The 16,140-nt window shown below is 36.7% G+C and overlaps 2 protein-coding genes and 1 pseudogene across 3 annotated transcripts in view; 2 read left to right on the forward strand and 1 right to left on the reverse strand.

Moving 5' to 3' along the window:
- The window catches only part of LOC127178720 (interferon-inducible GTPase 5), a 47,095-nt gene extending 38,202 nt beyond the window's left edge, over nt 1-8,893 (forward strand). Inside the window, exons 1-2 of one of the 2 annotated variants that reach the window (XM_051131768.1) lie at nt 6,640-6,748; nt 7,463-8,893. In XM_051131768.1, coding sequence (XP_050987725.1) covers nt 7,470-8,630 — 1,161 coding nt within the window. In that variant the 5' untranslated portion in view covers nt 6,640-6,748; nt 7,463-7,469 and the 3' untranslated portion in view covers nt 8,631-8,893. Of the gene's footprint in view, nt 1-6,639; nt 6,749-7,462 lie in introns of those variants that run through there. The other variant, XM_051131769.1, reaches the window with a different exon arrangement.
- LOC127178590 (interferon-inducible GTPase 5-like) lies at nt 1,724-2,973 on the forward strand (annotated as a pseudogene).
- A 311-nt stretch (nt 8,894-9,204) lies between the features above and the next one.
- On the reverse strand, nt 9,205-15,481 carry irgq1 (immunity-related GTPase family, q1). The gene is made up of 3 exons (XM_051132023.1): nt 15,166-15,481; nt 13,563-14,292; nt 9,205-12,678 (listed from the first exon to the last, which is right to left on the reverse strand). Exons 1-3 carry the CDS (start codon nt 15,167-15,169, stop codon nt 11,967-11,969), a joined length of 1,446 nt encoding a protein of 481 aa, XP_050987980.1. The 5' UTR covers nt 15,170-15,481; the 3' UTR covers nt 9,205-11,966.
- Between the last annotated feature and the right edge of the window lie 659 nt (nt 15,482-16,140).

The raw sequence follows: 16,140 nt of genomic DNA on the forward strand, positions 1-16,140 counted from the left end.
GACTTGGTTCTGCAGCTTGACTTGGTTCTGCAGCTTGACTTGGTTCTGCAGCTTGACTTGGTACAGGAACAGTAGCTGTCATTTTAGCTGCCCCTACAGCCATTAGGGGTGAGTCCAGTACGTGTGCCATCATGAGGCGTGGCTTGGAGACAGCGATTATCTTGTGGAGTGGCTCTGGGATGGCAGCCATCTTGTGGATTGGGTCTGGGACGGTGGCCATCTTGTGAACAGGTTTGGGGATGGCGGCCATCTTGTGGACTGGCTCTGGGATGGCGGCCATCTTGTGGACTGGCTCTGGGATGGCGGCCATCTTGTGGACTGGCTCTGGGATGGCGGCCATCTTGTGGACTGGCTCGGGAGTAGCAGGCGTGGCGTGAGCAGGCCCTGGAGCGGCAGGCATGGCGTGAGCAGGCCCTGGAGCGGCAGGCTTGGCGTGAGCAGGCCCTGGAGCGGCAGGCTTGGCGTGAGCAGGCCCTGGAGCGGCAGGCTTGGCGTGAGCAGGCCCTGGAGCGAGCAGGCCCTGGAGCGGCAGGCTTGGCGTGAGCAGGCCCTGGAGCGGCAGGCTTGGCGTGAGCAGGCTTTGGCTTGGTGGATGTGGCTTGAGCAGGCTTTGGCTTGGCAGGCATGACGTGAACAGGCTTTAGCTTAGGGGACGTGACTTGAGCTGGCTGTGGCGTGGCAGGCATGACGTGAACAGGTTTTGGCTTGGTGGACATGACTTGAGCTGGCTTTGGCTTGGCAGGCATGACGTGAACCGGCTTTGGCTTGGTGGAAGTGACTTGAGCTGGCTGTGGTGTGGTGGTTACTGCGGGATTGCGGGGTCCCTCGTCCGCAATCCCGACAGTAAAAGGTGAGCCGCTTAATCTGAGTGCTAGATCTATGTAACTTTCAAGAGTCCATTGTGGGGTATTGCGTGGCAGAAAACGTGATATGTTCTTGTCCAAACCAAAACGGAAAATGTCCAGGAGGAAAGTGTCATTGAAATCTACCTGGTAACACAGTTCACAAAAGTCAGTCACGTAGTCCTCTATGGAACGGTCCCCTTGTCGGAGTCGGACGAGACGATCTGCTGCATTCATGGTTGGCCGTGTAACTTCCGCTGGATTCATGGGAGGCGAAGTATTCTGTAACATGGACGCTGAGGCGGCGTTTGAATCCAATTGCAGAAGTTTATTGCAAACGACAGCAAACACAAACGTGGAAACAGACAGAGGGTCGATAACCAGAAAAGCAGTCCGACAGCATACAAAACTTAAACGTAATCCAAGCAGCAGAGAGACAAAGCAGGCAGTGGGTCGAATACCGTGAAGTCAGTCCATAAACAGCAAACAATCCAATAGGGGTAATCCGTAAACTCAACAGTCCATAAACAAAGCAAGGTAGCAACAGGTAATCCAACAGAGTAAATATACGCTTGGTAAGGCAGGTTAAACTGGTAATACTTCGCCAAGTCTAAAGCACATGGTTAGTCTTTAAATAGAGACAAACAGGAAGTAACAATAGAAGCAGCAGAGGGAGCATGCAGGCAGTTCTAGGGTGAGGGCTCCCTCTGCTGGCTTGGCGTTACAAATACTAGTATTTTTTTATAATTTGATAGTTTTCAAGTGCAGTACAGTGAGTCTAATGCTTTGAGGATTTTCATCAACTATGAAAAGTTTTTTTTTTAAGGCTTCATGAATAAAGTAATGTTTAAGGTATTTCTATAACTTTTACAGTTGAAAACATGGAAAGTCAAGACGCTGCTGTTGCTGAGGCAGTAAATGCATCAGGCGAGTCCAACCTGGAAAAGGCCAAAGCAAAAGCCAAAGAAAAATTTGACCAGTTAATTACTATTTCACTTAACATTGCTGTGACTGGAAAGGCAGGGTCTGGGAAATCCACCTTTATAAATGCATTTAGAGGTTTGAACAATTATTTGAATGATGATGATGATGATGATGATGATGATGGGGATGATGATGATGGTGATGATGATGATGATGATGATGAAGATGAAGATGATGGAGCAGCACCTACTGGAGCCACAGAAACTACACAGAGGCCCACAATGTATGAACATCCTGCAGCATCAAATGTCAAAATCTGGGACCTGCCTGGAATAGGAAGTCCAAACTTCAAAGCAAATAAATACCTGAAAGATGTCAATTTTGACAACTACGATTTCTTCATTATAATTAACTCAGAGAGGTTCACAGAGAATGATGTCATGTTGGCTAAAGAAATAAAAAAACGGAAGAAAAACTTTTACTTCGTTCGCTCGAAGATTGACAATGACATCAGAGCAAAGAAAAAGAAAAGAAAATTCAATAAGAACAAAGTCCTTAACAAAATAAGAGAGTACTGTCAGAAAAACTTGAAAGATCTGGGAGACCCTGAAGTTTTCTTGATATCGTCTTTTGAATTGGAAAAATATGATTTTGATAGACTTCGAAACACTCTTGAAGAAGAGCTTCCACAACACAAGAGATCTGCCTTCTACAAGCCTGGCCAGTGTGCTCTGCTGAATCTCTTGAGAAGAAGATCAAGATGTTTAAAGGGATGATCTGGGCTGTATCTCTTGCCTCTGCTGGTGTAGCAGTCGTCCCTGTGCCTGGTGTATCAGCAGCATGTGATGCAGGCATGATTCTGCTTTTCCTCACAAGGTGCTACTATGCATTTGGTTTGGATGACAAATCACTGACAAGGCTTTCAGAAAAAGTCAACAAGCCCCACTTGAAAGATCTGGCCAAATCAAAGTTTGTTATTGCCATCAGAGAAAAAGCTTTAACCAGAATAGTCTCAGAAGTCTCTGCTGCGCTTGCTACCATTGCTACAGCTGAGTTTTTGTTGAGTCTCGTACCAGGTGTAGGCAGTGCTGCTGCTGCAGGAATATCCTTCGGTACTACCTTGTACCTTCTGAGAGAAGGATTAAATGATCTGGCAAATACGGCTCGTGAAATCAGAAAAGAAGCTGCTCTGGACAAAATGCAATAACTCCTAAAACAGTGGTTCTTAATCCTGGTCTTGGGGTCATTGACTTGTTTTCCTATAAAGCATGTGTGCATTTTCCACTTCTGTCATGGACTAAATAGTTTTGCTAATGAACAATGTATAGGCCTATATAGTAATTTGTATTTAAACTGAACATATTGTTTAATAAGTTTACAATTACACAGATTTTTCCATTGCTTATTCTTTATCTGTGCTCATTTATATTGTTGAAATGTGGAATGAAGATATAATCATGTACAATGCTTCATATATTAAAAAAAAAAAAAAAAAAAAAAAATGTGTTTCAATACTTAGCTAATAAAAAGTTCATTTTAGAAAAATATAAGAATTATTAAAGGGAGAACTCACCGAAGTACAGGGACAACTGAGGACAGGTACCGTAAATGAGGGAACTAAAGGAACAACAGGTGAACCGTGGTTTAACTATAGTAACCATGTTTTTGTAGTAAAACTATGGTAAATTTGCGTTAGGGAAAACGAACGCAGGATATATATGTTACTGCTTATACTCATATGCTTATTTCAAGACATTTGTCTGGTTTTCTCCATAAAATACTACCAATTTCACACTATTTATGGGAATCATTTCTTACACATCTCATCCCAAGTGTAAGGGAAACAGGTCAATTTAGCTTAAAAGGAATTAATTAAGACTTCATTTGAACAGAATCACTGTTCTACAGCTGATCACTGAGTCGGCCAGCGATTTACAGAACGAGCTATAAAATCAACTCTGCAATGGATATTAATATTCAATATAGTGAAGGCACTTAGCACAGTAACAAGATCGGCAGTTTAAGACATGAACTTGTAAGCGCGAAACACAAGATACTCTTTTGAATATGAATAAGAATTTAATGGATAAAGCTGACATATAAACTAACACAACATAACACGCATTCACACACAGGTTGCAGAAAGAGAGAAAGTGAAGAAGTAATGAGTTTGGAAGAATTAACAAATAAGATCCCAAGATATGCAGTTGTTTTAGACCTGAACAACCATCAATCATCTAATTAACCCTCACATTAAGTTTCTCCGTGAGGTTATTAAACTTTATATTAAATGCACCAGTTCAGCTAGAATCAGGGTGCTTAGGGGAATCCTTTTTGTTGTCGTCGTTGCAGAAATGGGTTTCCCAAGGTTGCCAATTTGCTGGAAGTTGGTTGGAAGTGGCGTCCTGGACTTTGGCTGAAGATGCATTGGCTGAAGATGCTAAATATAAACATGTGCACAGGGTTAAGCTGTGCTGTTGCTGGCTGTCACAGTTACAGCAATAAACTCAGGGAATTCCTTTAATGTACTTGTTTTAAGCACCAGTAAATATGCCTTGCATTCTGTGATGAAGACTGATAAGAGAAACTACTCCTCAAACAAAGCATATGTGCTCTTACCATTGTGTGGACGAAACCCCCAAAACTTAACCCAAACTTTTTTGTCTTTCTACATTCTGCTAACTTAATTTAGAAGCCATTTATTGTATTAGATAGATAGATAGATAGATAGATAGAACCTTACTGTCAAACTATTTAAGTCTGAAATTTATCTTGCATGACAGTATGTTTACACTCTACACACTCTTTACAAACACAATTCACATACATAAACACAACAAATACAATATAATACAAAAAAATCTTGCTGTTTTCATTTCATGATGTATGATGTAGTGTGTTTAGGCAAACTATCCTCCAAAATAATGTCGACAATATAGTACAGATATCAACCCAGTGATGACTACATGCATTTATAAATCATATGTTAAGTGTTTTATGCAAGACGTTTATGATTGGGCCCCACTGAATGGGGGAGGCAAACAAATCAAACGTTGTCAGCAATAGAAAGACAGGTTTAGCTTAACCTTGTTCTGCCTCAGTCCAGTAGAGGGCAGCAGAGACGATCCATAGATCATTCCAACCTTGGAAAAACACCGCTTTTAGATCAGTGTCTAGTTTTTTTTATATAGTTATGAAAATGTGTATCTGCAAATTATTAATTCTGTTTATATTTAGCCTATATATATTGGACAAACAGATTTAAATACTTAAGGCACTCCAAAAATGTGTGAATTGCAATTGCATTTGATAACAAAATATCAAACCAGATTTCATCTGGAAAATTCAATTCATCCCTATAATTAATTTGTTTATTTTTTCACAAACTTTTCTTTTTGTGAAATAGGCATACTTTGCTTTAAAAGTCTGCCTGTACTATCTTTCTTAAGAATACAAAATGTGTGATGGAGTTTATACACTGACATTAAAATTCTGACTGAAAAGTATTATAGTTGATAACTATAATACTTCTAAGCATAGGACAACTTGATGTCAGTTTATTATTATTATGTATTTTTATATATTTTTGAAAATATATTTCTACATTTAAATATATTTTAAAAAATTACAAAAAATACAAAAAATATATTTGTTAAAATAATATTTATGTAAATATATTTCTACCAATATATTTTTGGCCACATATAAATATATTTAAAAAAAAATAAAGTATTTAAAAAATATATTTTGACCTCTGTAAATTTCAGTCCAAAAAATGCATTTTCTTGCCACAGAAATACATTTAGAAATACATTTTAGTATACAATGGTTGATGCGAAATATATTTACTATTTAAAAAATATATTTCATTGAGCTTCACTGTTTGAAACATATATTTAGCATATATTCAAATATATTTTGGCCACAAAAATATATTGTTTTGCCATATATTATTATTATTTTTAAAAATTAAGAAATTTCTTCTAGATTATAATTTATTCTGTATCAAATATGCACTTTGATTACACTATAATTAATATAATTTATTATTATAGTCTGCTCAGACTAGTAAATTATTTGTATTATTCATTACTTTTATTACTTGTATTACTCTTTTCTTTTTTGCATAATTGCACTAATGCTTAACAATATAAAAGCAAATTATAAAAAATAAATAATAAATAATGTTATTGGTTTTTTTAGGACAAATTCAAATGATTAAAAACCAAAACTAATTAATTATTTCATGTTTTTATAAATAAACTGTTACAGTGATGCATTACATTACATGACTCTTTTGTTTTTCCTGGCTGAATAGTCAAGAAAAAGTTTGTCATCTTTGATAATGACATGTACGTTGATATATAGCCTACACAATAAATAATTTGGTATTGGTTGTTAAATGTTCCTTTCACCCTGGAACTATGTGTACATCCAATAAAGTGATTCAAATTATGGATTCAAATAAACAAACTCACTAAATTGTACCTCGTGTTCTTCTAATTATTACACTTGCGCTTATTTACTAAGAAAAAAAAATATTGAAATACAGAAAATCTCTGAGAATAATCCGGTTAAGTGACCAGGCAGGCTAAAACTCACCATCTCTACCGTCAAATCACTGTCTTTGTTCTTATAGCTGCAGATATGTTTGAACAAAGTAATAGCTCATGTATTTTATGTTTCTAATAATTAAAACTAAAGTCGCTGCATATTTCAGACGAAACAAATCGCTGCACATTTTCGGCAAATTTTACCAAGGTAAAAAATATAATTTAGGCTACCTCAAAAAGGTTTTAAAACCTAAATAACGTGCATTTACGTATCGCCAGTCTGTTAAATTTAGCCTATACGTTTATCTGTTTTATTTGGTGTCAAGCGCCTCCTTAATGCAGTTTGATTGGTCGACCAGAATCCACGGCAGAGTTATATTTGGACCGTCACACAAGTTACTAGATTCAGAGTGCTTCGACAAGTTCAAGGTATGTTCAAAATGCAACTCATAAATTGAATAGATAGACTAGTATAAAACCAGTATAACTTTGCTGACCATGTTCACCATTTTAATTATGCATACAAAAAGGCTATTGCTATTTAACATGTGATTTCACTGTTATCTTATTACTTAGGCGGGTTTTGTTTTTTAAACCTATTTTTACATATTTCTATTCATAAGAAAATTCAAAAATGCAGTGCAATTGTGACGCCATACGACTGGTTTGATTCTACCTCGAAAAACTCAAATATAGTATATTATTAATGTTTTATAATGACATACAACACATATATTTTATAATTGTATTATTAAAATATTTAAAAATAATGCTAAAAATGCTAAGTCAAATGTAGACAAAAGGCTTGTAAAGTGTGCCATCCCAAATATAAGTTCTTTGTTGCTGGCATCTAGAGGAACATTTTGCAGTTTTTTTTACTCTCATGGGTAATGAATGAGAAATAATATGTCTGCTAAAATTTAAATTCTGATGAAAGCTTGTGTGGTATTCCAAATCCAAAGAGTGTCTCTTATGTGATTAAACATCAAGATGTAACTTTACAGACAGTGTAGCTAGTACAGTTTCTTTGTTTACATAGACATAGACTTTGTTTACACTCAGCGAAGGATAAAAAACAAGCGTACAATGAGACTAACTTATTTCTACTTATTTTTCCTTATTTGTCCATTAATTGTTTTACAGTTTAAACATGGAAAGTCAAGACCCTGCAGTTGCTGAGGTAGTAAAGGCATCAGGCGAGTCCAACCTGGAAAAGGCCAAAGCAAAAGCCAAAGAAAAATTTGACCAGTTAATTACTATTTCACTTAACATTGCTGTGACTGGAAAGACAGGATCTGGGAAATCCACCTTTATAAATGCAATTAGAGGTCTAGATGAAGATGATGATGGAGCAGCACCTACTGGAGTCACAGAAACTACAATGGAGCCCACCATGTATGAGCATCCTGGAATGCCAAATGTGAAATTCTGGGACCTGCCTGGAATAGGAAGCCCAAAATTCAATGCAAAAAATTACCTGAACAAGGTCAAGCTTCACACCTATGATTTCTTTATTATCATTACCTCAGAGAGGTTCACAGAGAATGATGTCATGTTGGCTAAAGAAATTAGAAAGCAGAAGAAAAACTTTTACTTTGTTCGCTCCAAGATTGACAATGACATCAGAGCAGAAGAAAGGAAGACAGGATTTGATGAGAAAAAAGTTCTTTCCACAATAAGAGAGGACTGTCAGAAAAATGTGAAAGAACTGGGAGACCCCAAAGTATTTTTGATATCATCCTTTGAATTGGAGAAATATGATTTTGAAATACTTCAAAACAATCTTGAAGAAGAGCTTCCACAACACAAGAGATATGCTCTTCTACAAGCCTGGCCAGTGTGCTCTGCTGAATCTCTTGAGAAGAAGATCAAGATGTTTAAAGGGATGATCTGGGCTGTATCTCTCGCCTCTGCTGGTGCAGCATTCATCCCTGTGCCTGGTGTATCAGCAGCATGTGACGCAGGCATGATTCTACTTTTTTTCACAAGGTGCTACTATGCATTTGGTTTGGATGACAAATCACTAACAAAACTTTCAGAAAAAGTGAACAAGCCCCACCTGAAAAATATGGCTAAATCCAAGTTTTTTACTGCCATCAAAGAAAAAGCTCTGACCAGAATACAAGTCTCTGCTGCACTTGCTACCCTTGCTACAGCTGAGTTTTTGCTGAGTCTCCTTCCAGGTGTAGGCAGTGCTGCTGCTGCAGGAATATCCTTCGGTACTACTTATTACCTCCTGAGAGAAGGATTAAATGATCTGGCAAACACTGCTCGAGAAATCAGAAAAGAAGCTGGTCTGGACAAAATGTAATAACTCTTAAAACAGTGGTTCTTAATCCTGGTGCTGGGGTTCTTTGACTTGTTTCCTTTTAAAGCATGATTGTAATTTCCACTTCTGTCATGGACTAAATAGTTTTGGTAATGAACAAAGTATACGCCTATATGGTAATGTGTATTTAAACAGAACATATTGTTTAATTAGCTTAAAATTACACCTTGTTTTTTCATTGCTTATTTCTGATTCTTCATTTCTGTTCATTTTTATTGTTGAAATCTGGAATTAAAAATCTATGAATTATTAAATTAAATCACTGCCTCATAAATGACATGTTTCATATTTAAAACTGTTGGAAATAGTTTTAGTATGTTAATGAATAAGGTCTTGGCAGATGAGCATGCTGCTGCAGAACAAGCATAAACTTGATACTGCTATTAGATGTTGCTGTTTCAGACTCGCTCTTGTAAGCACGTAAGATATGCTGCTGCATTAATTCAGCTCATTAACTATGAACATGTTACTGTAATCACTGTAACCACAGACAAACCATTATAACGTGCTTATTCTGAAGAGTAAATCATGGTAACAAACCAATTTTCATAGGGGTTGTCATAGTCATGTTTATTTTTATAGTGCTTTCCACAGTACATATTATTTCAAAGAGGCTTTACAGAAAATGCCTGTTTCTATATTACAATCGTGTAATCTATTATCAGAGTTGACCATGTAAGTAATGTCCATATGACTGAAATATACAGTTCTAAAATAATACAAATCATGCAGTTAGTTAACAACAGTATTTAAGCAGGAAACATTAGGGTAGAAGCTGTCTTTGAATCTTGATGTGTATGTGTGTGTGTGTTTGTGTGTGTACTATACAGGTACAGTCCTTAAGCTTATTTTCAGTTCAACAAAGTAAGCATAGTTCATGACAGTTCATTTGGAGTACGTCTCACAGCTTTCAGAAATTGCAAATATTTGTTTGTGTGCATGTAAATGGTTCTCGTCCTGCTTGCATGAATGGCATTGAAACAGACATTTAAAAGGACACACCACACCAGAATTTCTGCTTTTTTCTTCTGCTTTTTTTAAGATATAATCAAATTTGTTAACAAAAGTGTGTATAGTTGCAAAACGACAGCATTTCATGTCTTAAGGAAAGACACAGAGATAGTCTGACACAGATTGCCAGCAATAGTGGTGGAAGGTAAGATAATCCGCCCTACGTTCCCCATCCTGTTCCTGGAGATAGGCGTATACCTAACTGCAGAGTTGTCTTACAGCCCTGCCTCAACACACCTGTCTGTAATAACCAACTAAGGCTGTCCAAACACTTGAAGATTTTAAGTGCTATTTTAAGCCCATTTTGCGTCCTGAACGATTGGAGGGCATGGCCTGATTTGAGGCTTGTCTCAAATTTTTTTTGTCCAAAGAAACTTGATTCCCAGATAGCACACGTACATCTTGATCTGGAAAGCATCTGCGGTGTACAAACATCTGACGAGATGTCAGTTTTGCATACATTCTAAATCACAAACATCTTAAAGACATCTAATATTTGACATCTGATAGGAAATGTCCAAAAGATGTATTGCAGATGAGCAAACACTCTAAAAAAATATGATGTAAATCCAGACGTCAAATAGACGTCTTCATAATGTACGTGTGCTATCAAGATCGTGTTGGTGTCACTTCGATTATTTAACTGCTTCCAATTGAGACGGAGCATCCCCAAACATTAATCGTGAATACCAAACATGTTTTGAATAATAAACATGTTTGATATTTGATATTGCTGATAGGCCTATTGTTTGATATCGCATGCCAGTGGAAATAGGAGCAGGTTCTGACTGTGCCACCTTCAGCCAAGCACAGTAAACAGCGGTAACACTGTTTGGTTGTAGACTGAACTAATTAACTTAAAGATTTTGAATATAACTAACCATAAACATGTGCACAGGGTTAAGCTCTGCTATTGTTGGCTTCCACAGTTACAGCAATAAACTTAAGGAATTCCGTAAAGTAGGCCTACTTGTTTTAAGCACCGGCAAATATGCCTTGCATTTCATGACAAAGACTGATAAGAGAAAACAAGCACTGCAGTGCTTAAATGAAAAAATGAAGAGTTCTAATTCCATCTTGGTCAAAAATTAGAGTGAATGCTCTCCACACATAGTATATGTTCATCAAGTACTTTCATTTAAAAATGCACTGAATCCCAGCCTCAACCCATTCAGAAGTACCAGTACTTACATAGAAACCTATCCATAGTAGCCAGAAAGAAATGCCCATTTTAAAGAAAAACATCAGACGTACTTAGAGGCTTTTGCATCTGAACTCTTCATATGTATTATATATTTATATTTTATAGACAAAATCCCCATGAACTTAACCCTGATCCGGAGCTGTATGTAGCATATATGTATGTAGGATGTGAGTTGTAAATTTCTCTTAGAAGTCCCCTGTCAGTCCACTGTTTTTATGGCACCAAGTTTAGGTGTGCAATGGGTGTTTTTTTATGTGTGTGAAACATAATGTTTAAGTTCTGCAATTATCAAAATAAAGTGAACATAGGATGTCTAAGAGGTCATTCAGAGCACCTCTCACATGTGAAGACAAATTCAGCTTTCAGAAATTACAAATATTTGTAGTCAGACATGCCTACATTTTTTTTCTGCTCTTGAAGATATAATCTAATGTACATATCATGTGCGTCACTTCTGAAAAACAACAACATTTTATGGCAAAGGCCAATCAGATTTCAGGCCATATAGTGGCTTGTAGATTAAAAAATATATATGTAACATCAACATGAACAAAAACATGTTACGCTAATCTACAAATATCCATGCACAAACTTAAGCAAGCTTTCTTTTTTTTTTAATACACAAGTTAGATAATTTATTATTTACAATAATTTAAAATTTGTTATAATATTTTGCCTAAACACACACTATAATCATTTTAATGATCAAACAGAAGTCACTGATAAATTTACTTACTGTACAAATTTACATGCAATGATTGCACATTATAAAGGCATGTCCAAAGAACTTTCCAAAAAAACAGATAAGATGATAAAGTAATGTTAATGTTAAAGTAGACAAAACTCTTCTGCATTTATCCCGTTTTAAGATCAGTTAGCATTTTCTTTTCATGATTATAGACAGAGACAGATGGAAAAATGCACAGTGCTTTATAGCACAATTACAGTTTTTGTTGATTCCATTAGCTCATATTGCACACCATTTGACAAACTAAGTTAGAAACAGAAAACACTGTAAGCAGAAACATTTGAAAGTTTGATATGTGTAGTAAAGTAAAACTAAATTTTAATATGGTTCATCCCATGTTTCTACGTTATTTGTGTTACTGTTCCCTTACTGTTCTTGCTATATAATATGCAAAAGCACTTGCCCTGACAGTGTTGAGGTCACTGGAGAGTGCACTTTCCAAACTTACAAAGTCAAATGCACATCTGTCTAGGCTATTGATGAGAAAAATCTGCTGTTCAGACAGATTTGCCATCTTAAGCTCCTTCATAAATTGTACCCGAAGCTCATCAAGTATCTCAGTCTCATCAGAGCACAAGTCACTTTGAGACTGTAGATGACAGTCTACTTTGGTATAGACAAAGAGGTAATGCTTTCTTAATTCTTCAACTGCTTTGGCTAGTTTCAAATGCCGTGCTTTCTGCCTGTCTGATACAATGATGATGTAGAAGTCATAACTATTCAGGCCTTGTTTCATCTCATACATCGAGTAATCCATGACTGCCTCTATGCCGGATATGTCCCAGAACCGGACATCTGGGTATCCCAGACTCATTGCTGGGTTGCTGATGGACACATCAGCTGCACCACACTCTTCATTCTCCAGCCCAATTAAGGCTTTTACCAAAGTGGACGCTCCAGAGCCCATCTCACCCAAAACTGCAACATCTAGCTGAAAGTGACTCAGAGCCTCCAGAACATCTCTGACTTTTGCAGCTCCAAATCCGGTGCGTTTACACATATTCTGCAATTCTGTGATGTCCTCTGTTTCAAGTTTCCCAGTCTGCTGGATATGGTTTGTAGCATACCTAAAGTTAAAAAAAAAAGAAAGAAAAATTACATTAATGTTAGGATGAATGATATGACATTCATTGTTTGCCCTCTTTACTAATATATTTAGAAATACATTAATTATGTCAGTCAAACATGCAATGACTTCAGTAGAGCTCATCTATGAAAACAATTTTCTGAATAAAAATCAAATGAAATTGATCATATGAAATTTAATTTGGGGTATACACTATATATTTATTTATATATATATATATATGGTAACAATTGTTATCTCAAGGTAACAAAATGTCTAAATGTATGCTAAATAAAATCAGGAAATTAAATCACAAAGAGGACCCCAGCAGTCCCTTTTGACTGTGTGTCAAGGTCAATAAGTAAAGAAAATTTCAAATAAATTTATCTTTCTACACTGCAACCTTTACATCATTAAATGTTTTCCTAAAAATGATATAAAACTTTTTAAACGCTGTATGAAACCAACATAGGCCACGTGCATACTGTCAGTTTTTGGGATTGACAACTGCATAAGGTATGAGTGTCCCGTTCGCACAGCAGTTTACAACCGCTTTTTGGAGTAATCTGTGTATGAACGTGCAACAGGAGTCAAGCCCGTACTTCTTACAAATAACAATAGCAACAGAGACAAAGCAAAGATGGCGACGTCCAGCTGTTCTCTCGCACTGAATGACATGCAGTTGTGTTCCAAGTATGCGGTTGTGAGTCCTGAAAATATACAGGTGTGAGTTTGTTTATAGAATATGGTTGTCACACCCGTAAACACCCGTCAACGTAACCGTATTAAGGACTCAAATATACGATATTGACAACCGTAGTCTGCTGCTGTGTGAACGTGGCCATAGTTACAGTACCATGTACAACTATTTAATAATATACTCACCTTGCTCTTAACCATCCTCCATGCAACATCTTGTCCAGAAAATCTGAAAATACTTCTGCTCTAAGTTGGAAAACGTCATCCGTAAAAGTGTGCATGAGCTTCTGAAACTCATAATCTTCAGTGTCATGGGCTGAAACTAGGAACACATGGCGGTCCAGGTTCTTCTCCTTCAGATTCTTCTCACAGTCTTGTCTCATTTGATCCAATGCACGCATTTTAGCGTATTTGCTTTTCTTTCTACGCACATCATTATCAATTTTTGTTCTAATTAAATAAAATGGCTTCTTTCGTTGCTCAATTTCATCAATCAACAACACGTTGTTTTCTCTGACTCTCTCTGATATCACAAGCATGAACATGTCATATAGGTCAAAGTTCACTGTCTTTACATAACTCTTGGATGTAAAGGAAGGGGTGCCCATCCCTGGAAGATCCCACAGTCTGATGTGTGGAAGATTTGGATGCTGATACTTGGTTGCTTCCTTTGTGGTTTCCACAACTCCAGTTTGAGCAGCCCCTGTGTCATCAGGATTTAATCCGAGGAGCGCATTGATGAGAGAAGACTTTCCCGCACCAGACTCTCCAGTCACAGCGATATCTATCTTAAAACGGTCAAACACTTCCAAAAGAGACATAAGCTGATGGGGAATTTTCCCGGGATTTTCAGAGGCAAACACATCCTTGATTTTGTTTAAATGGTCCTCTTGAATTTTGGGGGGGCATGTTGAATCTATAGAAAACATATTCGGTTAACACTTCATGGTGTAACTCTTTTTAAAGAACATTATTCATTAACATTAGAACATTAATTATCCCACATTTGGAGTGTTTGGGATCTTGTGTAGCTGGAGGTCCAATGAACTACACTGTACATAGACCATTTCACTAGACGTAAACAACACTGGTCCAGAAGCACTTCCTGTTTTTTTTGTTTTTTATTTATTTTTTTATTTCACATATACAAATACATCTTAAAGGTGCTAATGTAACATTTTCATCCAGTCAAATGTTACGTTGGTTGTATTTTTTTGTGATGTTTGTGTAAAGTTAAAAAAAAAAAAAAGAAACAGGAAGTGTTTACATCTGAAATGGTCTATAGATAACTTCCTCTTGAGAATCTCTCGAAGCTCTTTTAAGTTCCCTCAAATAATACGATGTCATGATTTGTGAGGAATCAATTTCAGAAACCCGAAATTGTGCCTTAAGTATTTTTTTTTTATTATACCTCAAATATTTTATAATTAGCTATGCAGACGTCGACTGTGTACATCGTCGAAAAGCGCATTCATTTTTGTAAACTGCCCAAGCTTAACTCTTGAAAAGTGAGCTACTGAATATTGACAGTGACACGGTGCACTTGTCAGCTACGGTCGTATACGTAACATGTAGGAAAATAACTGCTTATGTAATTATAAATATTTAGTGTTGCCATGTTTTAGAACAGATGATAGGCTATCCTGTCTACCATATCGGAAAATTCAATCATTAACCATTCATGCAGAGCTTGAAGTGGATAACGTTACATACAAACATTACATTTTAACACCTCATACAGTTTTATAGAAGTAAATTCCAGATAGTCTTGCCAAATAAATCCACTCACCCATTAGCCATTGCGCTGTTGTTTATGTTGGTTTCGGTTTCCACGAAATCCAAGGAAATCGAAAATGGGCTATACTATGCACACAAAACGCATTACATAGCAAAACTAACACACGGTCATAATTCTCAGGCTTTCTTTAGAATTTGCGTTTAAAAACTGTCAACCTCACGAACACAACAAAATACCAAACGAGCATCTGATTTCATATGAAGACTCTGCAGGAGGGACGAAGGAGGAGGTAATGACGTTCAGGGGCCAGACATAGCTGTGTCCGAAACCCATACATGTCCCCTATACAGTGCACTACAGGGTGTCGGCCATTTTGTAGTGGCGTCAGAATTCATGAGTTAACAACTTCCTACGTTCGTTGAGTCTTTTATACCCACAATGCACTCTGATTTTATCAGCTGTACACACTCACTGAAGCACTTCCTAAAGTCCAATGCGGAGCTTTAACTTTAATTTCATGCTAGTTCTAATTAATTTATTAAAACGTAGATAAAGAGATAAAGAGACAATATGATATATATCAATTTTTAAATTAAATGAAAATATATGGATACGGTAAAATCCTGTTTTATTTATCGTTATTGAAATATATTATTTAGGCATTATCTCAGTTAACTTAATAATTTACGAACAATGTATGGAAGAGATCATTTGGTGGATAAATAAAAAATATTCGTTAATCACCAGTAGCATATTCTATGTAATCATAATGGTCGCCTGAGGGCGCTATACGACCATATTCATCTTACCTGAGCTCAAAATAGTGCTCGGGAGACAGAAAGGCTACTGAAAAGATGTCTTTAGAGTCTAGCTGTTAACCAAGGGGTAGTGACTCTTATTTTTAGTTAGTCTTCGTTTTTATGTAATCGACTTTAAATAGTTATGACCTAAGACCAGTCTTAAAGGGGAACAAATGAGATGAAGAGTAAAACTAGTCTAAGACTTTCATGCAACCGCCCACTAAAA

Source organism: Labeo rohita, chromosome 16 (genome assembly GCF_022985175.1).
Source record: "Labeo rohita strain BAU-BD-2019 chromosome 16, IGBB_LRoh.1.0, whole genome shotgun sequence".
Taxonomy (NCBI): domain Eukaryota; kingdom Metazoa; phylum Chordata; class Actinopteri; order Cypriniformes; family Cyprinidae; genus Labeo; species Labeo rohita.